Consider the following 9,432-nt stretch of genomic DNA (forward strand, 5'->3'; position numbering starts at 1 on the left):
ATGTTATAGCCTCTTGACTGTAGTGCTATGTTATAGCCCACAGACTGTAGTGCTATGTTATAGCCCACAGACTGTAGTGCTATGTTATAGCCCACAGACTGTAGTGCTATGTTATAGCCCACAGACTGTAGTGCTGTTATAGCCCACAGACTGTAGTGCTATGTTATAGCCTCTTGACTGTAGTGCTATGTTATAGCCCACTGACTGTAGTGGTGTTATAGCCTCTTGACTGTAGTGCTATGTTATAGCCCACAGACTGTAGTGCTATGTTATAGCCCACAGACTGAAGTGCTATGTTATAGCCCACAGACTGTAGTGCTATGTTATAGCCCACAGACTGTAGTCCTATGTTATAGCCCACAGACTGTAGTCCTATATTATAGCCCACTGACTGTAGTGCTATGTTATAGCCCACTGACTGTAGTGCTATGTTATAGCCCACAGACTGTAGTGCTATGTTATAGCCCACTGACTGTAGTGCTATGTTATAGCCCACAGACTGTAGTCCTATATTATAGCCCACTGACTGTAGTGCTATGTTATAGCCCACTGACTGTAGTGCTATGTTATAGCCCACAGACTGTAGTGCTATGTTATAGCCCACTGACTGTAGTGCTATGTTATAGCCCACAGACTGTAGTGCTATGTTATAGCCCACAGACTGTAGTGCTATGTTATAGCCCACAGACTGTAGTGCTATGTTATAGCCCACAGACTGAAGTGCTATGTTATAGCCCACAGACTGTAGTGCTATGTTATAGCCCACAGACTGTAGTGCTATGTTTTAGCCTCTTGACTGTAGTGCTATGTTATAGCCCACTGACTGTAGTGCTATGTTATAGCCCACAGACTGTAGTGCTATGTTATAGCCCACTGACTGTAGTGCTATGTTATAGCCTCTTGACTGTAGTGCTATGTTATAGCCTATTGACTGTAGTGTTATGTTATAGCCCACAGACTGTAGTGCTATGTTATAGCCCACAGACTGTAGTGCTATGTTATAGCCTCTTGACTGTAGTGCTATGTTATAGCCCACAGACTGTAGTGCTATGTTATAGCACACAGACTGTAGTGCTATGTTATCATTTACATTTACATTTAAGTCATTTGGCAGACGCTCTTATCCAGAGCGACTTACAAATTGGTGAATTCACCTTATGACATCCAGTGGAACAGCCACTTTACAATAGTGCATCTAAATCATTTAAGGGGGGTGAGAAGGATTACTTTATCCTATCCTAGGTATTCCTTGAAGAGGTGGGGTTTCAGGTGTCTCCGGAAGGTGGTGATTGACTCCGCTGTCCTGGCGTCGTGAGGGAGTTTGTTCCACCATTGGGGGGCCAGAGCAGCGAACAGTTTTGACTGGGTTATAGCCCACAGACTGTAGTGCTATGTTATAGCCCACAGACTGTAGTGGTGTTATAGCCCACTGACTGTAGTGGTGTTATAGCCCACAGACTGTAGTGGTGTTATAGCCCACAGACTGTAGTTGTGTTATAGCCCACTGACTGTAGTGCTATGTTATAGCCCACTGACTGTAGTGGTGTTATAGCCCACAGACTGTAGTCCTATGTTATAGCCCACAGACTGTAGTGCTATGTTATAGCCCACAGACTGTAGTGCTATGTTATAGCCCACAGACTGTAGTGCTATGTTATAGCCTCTTGACTGTAGTGCTATGTTATAGCCCACAGACTGTAGTGCTATGTTATAGCCTCTTGACTGTAGTGCTATGTTATAGCCTCTTGACTGTAGTCCTATGTTATAGCCCACAGACTGTAGTGCTATGTTATAGCCTCTTGACTGTAGTGCTATGTTATAGCCCACAGAATGTAGTGCTATGTTATAGCCCACAGAATGTAGTGGTGTTATAGCCCACAGAATGTAGTGCTATGTTATAGCCCACTGACTGTAGTGCTATGTTATAGCCCACAGACTGTAGTGCTATGTTATAGCCTCTTGACTGTAGTGCTATGTTATAGCCTCTTGACTGTAGTGCTATGTTATAGCCTCTTGACTGTAGTACTATGTTATAGCCTCTTGACTGTAGTGCTATGTTATAGCCTCTTGACTGTAGTGCTATGTTATAGCCTCTTGACTGTAGTGCTATGTTATAGCCTCTTGACTGTAGTGCTATGTTATAGCCCAGACTGTAGTGCTATGTTAAAGCCTCTTGACTGTAGTGCTATGTTATAGCCTCTTGACTGTAGTGCTATGTTATAGCCAACAGAATGTAGTGGTGTTATAGCCCACTGACTGTAGTGCTATGTTATAGCCCACAGAATGTAGTGGTGTTATAGCCCACAGACTGTAGTCCTATGTTATAGCCCACAGACTGTAGTCCTATATTATAGCCCACTGACTGTAGTGCTATGTTATAGCCCACTGACTGTAGTGCTATGTTATAGCCCACAGACTGTAGTGCTATGTTATAGCCCACAGACTGTAGTGCTATGTTATAGCCCACAGACTGTAGTGCTATGTTATAGCCCACAGACTGTAGTGCTATGTTATAGCCCACAGACTGTAGTGCTATGTTATAGACCACTGACTGTAGTGCTATGTTATAGCCCACTGACTGTAGTGCTATGTTATAGCCCACAGACTGTAGTGCTATGTTATAGCCCACTGACTGTAGTGGTGTTATAGCCTCTTGACTGTAGTGCTATGTTATAGCCCACTGACTGTAGTGCCCACAGACGATGTTATAGCCCACAGACTGTAGTGCTATGTTATAGCCTCTTGACTGTAGTGCTATGGTATAGCCCACTGACTGTAGTGCTATGTTATAGCCCACAAACTGTAGTGCTATGTTATAGCCCACAGACTGTAGTGCTATGGTATAGCCCACTGACTGTAGTGCTATGTTATAGCCTCTTGACTGTAGTGCTATGGTATAGCCCACTGACTGTAGTGCTATGTTATAGCCCACAAACTGTAGTGCTATGTTTTAGCCTCTTGACTGTAGTGCTATGTTATAGCCTCTTGACTGTAGTGCTATGTTATAGCCCACAGACTGTAGTGCTGTTATAGCCCACAAACTGTAGTGCTATGTTATAGCCCACAGACTGTAGTGCTATGTTATAGCCTCTTGACTGTAGTGCTATGTTATAGCCCACTGACTGTAGTGCTATGTTATAGCCCACTGACTGTAGTGCTGTTATAGCCCACAGACTGTAGTGCTATGTTATAGCCCACTGACTGTAGTGGTGTTATAGCACACAGACTGTAGTGCTATGTTATAGCCCACTGACTGTAGTGCTATGTTATAGCCCACTGACTGTAGTGGTGTTATAGCCCACTGACTGTAGTGCTATGTTATAGCCCACTGACTGTAGTGCTGTTATAGCCCACAGACTGTAGTGCTATGTTATAGCCCACTGACTGTAGTGCTATGTTATAGCCCACAGACTGTAGTGCTATGTTATAGCCCACTGACTGTAGTGCTATGTTATAGCCCACTGACTGTAGTGCCCACAGACTGTAGTGCTATGTTATAGCCCACTGACTGTAGTGCTATGTTATAGCCCACTGACTGTAGTGCTATGTTATAGCCCACAGACTGTAGTGCTATGTTATAGCCCACAGACCGTAGTGCTATGTTATAGCCCACAGACTGTAGTGCTATGTTATAGCCCACAGACTGTAGTGCTATGTTATAGCCCACTGACTGTAGTGCTATGTTATAGCCCACTGACCGTAGTGCTATGTTATAGCCCACAGACTGTAGTGGTGTTATAGCCCACAGACTGTAGTGGTGTTATAGCCCACAGACTGTAGTGGTGTTATAGCCCACTGACTGTAGTGCTATGTTATAGCCCACAGACTGTAGTGCTATGTTATAGCCCACTGACTGTAGTGCTATGTTATAGCCCACTGACCGTAGTGCTATGTTATAGCCCACAGACTGTAGTGGTGTTATAGCCCACAGACTGTAGTGCTGTTATAGCCCACAGACTGTAGTGCTATGTTATAGCCCACTGACTGTAGTGGTGTTATAGCCTCTTGACTGTAGTGCTATGTTATAGCCCACAGACTGTAGTGGTGTTATAGCCCACAGACTGTAGTGCTATGTTATAGCCCACAGACTGTAGTGGTGTTATAGCCCACTGACTGTAGTGGTGTTATAGCCCACAGACTGTAGTGCTGTTATAGCCCACAGACTGTAGTGCTGTTATAGCCCACAGACTGTAGTGCTATGTTATAGCCCACTGACTGTAGTGGTGTTATAGCCTCTTGACTGTAGTGCTATGTTATAGCCCACTGACCGTAGTGCTATGTTATAGCCCACAGACTGTAGTGCTATGTTATAGCCCACAGACTGTAGTGGTGTTATAGCCCACAGACCGTAGTGCTATGTTATAGCCCACAGACTGTAGTGCTATGTTATAGCCCACTGACTGTAGTGCTATGTTATAGCCCACTGACTGTAGTGCTGTTATAGCCCACTGACTGTAGTGCTATGTTTTAGCCTCTTGACTGTAGTGCTATGTTATAGCCCACATACTGTAGTGCTATGTTTTAGCCTCTTGACTGTAGTGCTATGTTATAGCCCACTGACTGTAGTGCTATGTTATAGCCCACTGACTGTAGTGCTGTTATAGCCCACATACTGTAGTGCTATGTTTTAGCCTCTTGACTGTAGTGCTATGTTAAAGCCCACAGACTGTAGTGCTATGTTATCATTTACATTTACATTTAAGTCATTTGGCAGACGCTCTTATCCAGAGCGACTTACAAATTGGTGAATTCACCTTATGACATCCAGTGGAACAGCCACTTTACAATAGTGCATCTAAATCATTTAAGGGGGGGGGTGAGAAGGATTACTTTATCCTATCCTAGGTATTCCTTAAAGAGGTGGGGTTTCAGGTGTCTCCGGAAGGTGGTGATTGACACCGCTGTCCTGGCGTCGTGAGGGAGTTTGTTCCACCATTGGAGGGCCAGAGCAGCGAACAGTTTTGACTGGGTTATAGCCCACAGACTGTAGTGCTATGTTATAGCCTCTTGACTGTAGTGCTATGTTATAGCCCACAGAATGTAGTGGTGTTATAGCCCACAGACTGTAGTGGTGTTATAGCCCACAGACTGTAGTGGTGTTATAGCCCACAGAATGTAGTGGTGTTATAGCCCACAGACTGTAGTGGTGTTATAGCCCACAGACTGTAGTGGTGTTATAGCCCACAGACTGTAGTGCTATGTTATAGCCCACAGACTGTAGTGGTGTTATAGCCCACAGACTGTAGTGGTGTTATAGCCCACAGACTGTAGTGCTATGTTATAGCCCACTGACTGTAGTGGTGTTATAGCCCACAGACTGTAGTGGTGTTATAGCCCACAGACTGTAGTGGTGTTATAGCCCACAGAATGTAGTGGTGTTATAGCCCACAGACTGTAGTGCTATGTTATAGCCCACAGACTGTAGTGCTATGTTATAGCCTCTTGACTGTAGTGCTATGTTATAGCCCACTGACCGTAGTGCTATGTTATAGCCCACAGACCGTAGTGCTATGTTATAGCCCACAGACCGTAGTGCTATGTTATAGCCCACAGACCGTAGTGCTATGTTATAGCCCACAGACCGTAGTGCTATGTTATAGCCCACAGACCGTAGTGCTATGTTATAGCCCACAGACCGTAGTGCTATGTTATAGCCCACAGACCGTAGTGCTATGTTATAGCCCACAGACCGTAGTGCTATGTTATAGCCCACAGACCGTAGTGCTATGTTATAGCCCACAGACCGTAGTGCTATGTTATAGCCCACAGACCGTAGTGCTATGTTATAGCCTCTTGACCGTAGTGCTGTTATAGCCTCTTGACCGTAGTGCTATGTTATAGCCCACTGACTGTAGTGCTATGTTATAGCCCACTGACTGTAGTGCTATGTTATAGCCCACTGACTGTAGTGCTATGTTATAGCCCACAGACCGTAGTGCTATGTTATAGCCCACAGACCGTAGTGCTATGTTATAGCCCACTGACCGTAGTGCTATGTTATAGCCCACAGACTGTAGTGCTATGTTATAGCCCACAGACTGTAGTGCTATGTTATAGCCCACTGACTGTAGTCCTATATTATAGCCCACAGACTGTAGTGCTATGTTTTAGCCTCTTGACTGTAGTGCTATGTTATAGCCTCTTGACTGTAGTGCTATGTTATAGCCCACAGAATGTAGTGGTGTTATAGCCCACTGACTGTAGTGGTGTTATAGCCCACAGACTGTAGTGCTGTTATAGCCCACAGAATGTAGTGGTGTTATAGCCCACTGACTGTAGTGGTGTTATAGCCCACAGACCGTAGTGCTATGTTATAGCCCACAGACTGTAGTGGTGTTATAGCCCACAGACTGTAGTGGTGTTATAGCCTCTTGACTGTAGTGCTATGTTATAGCCTCTTGACTGTAGTGCTATGTTATAGCCTCTTGACTGTAGTGGTGTTATAGCCCACTGACTGTAGTGGTGTTATAGCCTCTTGACTGTAGTGCTATGTTATAGCCCACAGACTGTAGTGCTATGTTATAGCCCACTGACTGTAGTGGTGTTATAGCCCACAGACTGTAGTGCTATGTTATAGCCCACAGACTGTAGTGCTATGTTATAGCCCACTGACTGTAGTGGTGTTATAGCCCACTGACTGTAGTGGTGTTATAGCCCACAGACTGTAGTGCTATGTTATAGCCTCTTGACTGTAGTGCTATGTTATAGCCCACTGACTGTAGTGGTGTTATAGCCCACTGACTGTAGTGGTGTTATAGCCCACTGACTGTAGTGGTGTTATAGCCCACAGACTGTAGTGGTGTTATAGCCTCTTGACTGTAGTGCTATGTTATAGCCTCTTGACTGTAGTGGTGTTATAGCCCACAGAATGTAGTGGTGTTATAGCCCACAGACTGTAGTGGTGTTATAGCCTCTTGACTGTAGTGCTATGTTATAGCCCACTGACTGTAGTGGTGTTATAGCCCACTGACTGTAGTGGTGTTATAGCCTCTTGACTGTAGTGCTATGTTATAGCCTCTTGACTGTAGTGGTGTTATAGCCCACAGAATGTAGTGGTGTTATAGCCCACAGACTGTAGTGGTGTTATAGCCCACAGACTGTAGTGGTGTTATAGCCCACAGACTGTAGTGGTGTTATAGCCCACAGACTGTAGTGGTGTTATAGCCCACAGAATGTAGTGGTGTTATAGCCCACTGACTGTAGTGGTGTTATAGCCCACAGACTGTAGTGGTGTTATAGCCTCTTGACTGTAGTGCTATGTTATAGCCTCTTGACTGTAGTGGTGTTATAGCCCACAGAATGTAGTGGTGTTATAGCCCACAGACTGTAGTGGTGTTATAGCCTCTTGACTGTAGTGCTATGTTATAGCCCACTGACTGTAGTGGTGTTATAGCCCACTGACTGTAGTGGTGTTATAGCCTCTTGACTGTAGTGCTATGTTATAGCCTCTTGACTGTAGTGGTGTTATAGCCCACAGAATGTAGTGGTGTTATAGCCCACAGACTGTAGTGGTGTTATAGCCCACAGACTGTAGTGGTGTTATAGCCCACAGAATGTAGTGGTGTTATAGCCCACAGAATGTAGTGGTGTTATAGCCCACAGACTGTAGTGGTGTTATAGCCCACAGAATGTATTGGTGTTATAGCCCACAGAATGTAGTGGTGTTATAGCCTCTTGACTGTAGTGGTGTTATAGCCCACAGAATGTAGTGGTGTTATAGCCCACAGACTGTAGTGCTATGTTATAGCCCACAGACTGTAGTGGTGTTATAGCCCACAGAATGTAGTGGTGTTATAGCCCACAGACTGTAGTGGTGTTATAGCCCACAGAATGTAGTGGTGTTATAGCCCACAGACTGTAGTGCTATGTTATAGCCTCCTGAAAATTGACAGGTGTGAGCAGTGAATGACTAGGCATATAGTATTTACCTTCTCCCCGGGTGAAGCCCCCACACTCTGACCTCTCTGATGATGCATGGCTGGGATACTCCCCAGGGGGGGCCTCCTGTATGACAAGCTGCTGGTCAGACTCATGCTGTACTCAAATAATAACACTAATGTAGGTAGTTCTGAGAAAACCACTTACCATTTGGGAATCTGTACAGTCTTCTTCTCTACGTCTTCAATGCTGGGAAGTGTCAGGACCTGCCTATTGACTGTCTTCTGATACTGCTCTGCACGCCTCTGGAAACAAATGTTGACGGATTAGGGTTATATTGTAATGCTATTGACATCAGCGCTCAGTGTATTGTGTGTGTGTGTATGCTTAATGAACTTTCAAGAAGGTTATAAAGCCTTGTCTTTAGGTGACTTAGGTATAATGAAGATGTTTTGAGATGTGTACAGAAGACAGGTGTAGTCCTAACCCTGATCCCACTCTCTGTCCTGCAGATGGCAGCGTCCAAGGCCTGGAGGTCCACGGTTTCTCCCTTCTCGTGGAAGGTGATACGGCCAAGGCTACGCTTCAGCTGTCTCAAATCATCCTGGACCTGATGATGAACAACAAATGGCCAGACACAACGTGAAAAAAATCTATACCATCACTGTTGATTCACCTTCAACATCCCAAAACAAGACAAACTCTTCATAAGACAATTGTATAGCCTAACTTTAACTAGATAACTATAAATAACTAGCTAATTCATACAAAATATAAACCAGTTAGCTTGCAAGAAAACAAGAACACAACAAATGTAGCTAGCTAACGTTAACGTCGTTACCTGGACTAAAACGTTTCCAACCTCATCTGAGTGTTTATTAAGAATGTCAGCCATTTATTTGACAGTTTCTGTAAAAACACTTTCAAAGGATCAAAGTCTCATTGCATGTGACATGCGGCAATGGTTTGCTAATTGGCTAATTGGCTAGCTATTTATTGTGGTGGAAAGCGTTGACAACTTCCCATGTCAACAAACCCTTTCTCATCCTCTGCCTGGCCCCAGACGAAACGCTGTAACCAAGGCAACGAGACGCTACGTTCAAGAAGTGGGGCGAATGGGAGAGGAGAAAAGAGAAGGTAAACATACTACATATGTAGTTTTGCTAGTTTTTTTGTTGCTTTATAGTGTTTGAAAAAAAATAATCGCATGAAATTTGCACTTTTATTAAATAGATAGCACATAAATCAGAAGTAGAATCCATGTTTTTTTTCTCATTTCGCGGTGGAATGTGATTGTTGGTCGTCACTCGTTACCACAAAGCCGTAATTATGGATAAACCCCGCCTATTTTCAATTTATCTTCTTAAAATCTTATTTTAAGTCTAACCCTAATATAAACCACACTGCTAACCTTATGCCTAACCCTAACATTAAATTAAGACCAAAAAAAGCAAATTTGAGTTTTCACGAATTTTTTCGATAGAGCAAACGTTGACTTTGTGTCTGACGTAACTATTAGCAACCGTGATTGTACCTTTTGCACCGGAAGTGATA

At 44.1% G+C, this 9,432-nt stretch overlaps 1 protein-coding gene across 1 annotated transcript in view; it reads right to left on the reverse strand.

The window, feature by feature from the left end:
- Positions 1-8,901, reverse strand: part of iqch (IQ motif containing H) — a 213,408-nt gene extending 204,507 nt beyond the window's left edge. The window contains exons 1-4 of the mRNA XM_064990331.1: positions 8,720-8,901; positions 8,366-8,488; positions 8,086-8,183; positions 7,929-8,004 (exon numbers count right to left, since the gene is read on the reverse strand). Coding sequence (XP_064846403.1) covers positions 7,929-8,004; positions 8,086-8,183; positions 8,366-8,488; positions 8,720-8,773 — 351 coding nt within the window. The 5' untranslated portion in view covers positions 8,774-8,901. The remainder of the gene's footprint in view (positions 1-7,928; positions 8,005-8,085; positions 8,184-8,365; positions 8,489-8,719) is intronic.
- Positions 8,902-9,432: the final 531 nt, after the last annotated feature.

The sequence above is a fragment of the Oncorhynchus masou genome, chromosome 15, assembly GCF_036934945.1.
Source record: "Oncorhynchus masou masou isolate Uvic2021 chromosome 15, UVic_Omas_1.1, whole genome shotgun sequence".
In the NCBI taxonomy this organism is placed as follows: Eukaryota; Metazoa; Chordata; class Actinopteri; order Salmoniformes; family Salmonidae; genus Oncorhynchus; species Oncorhynchus masou.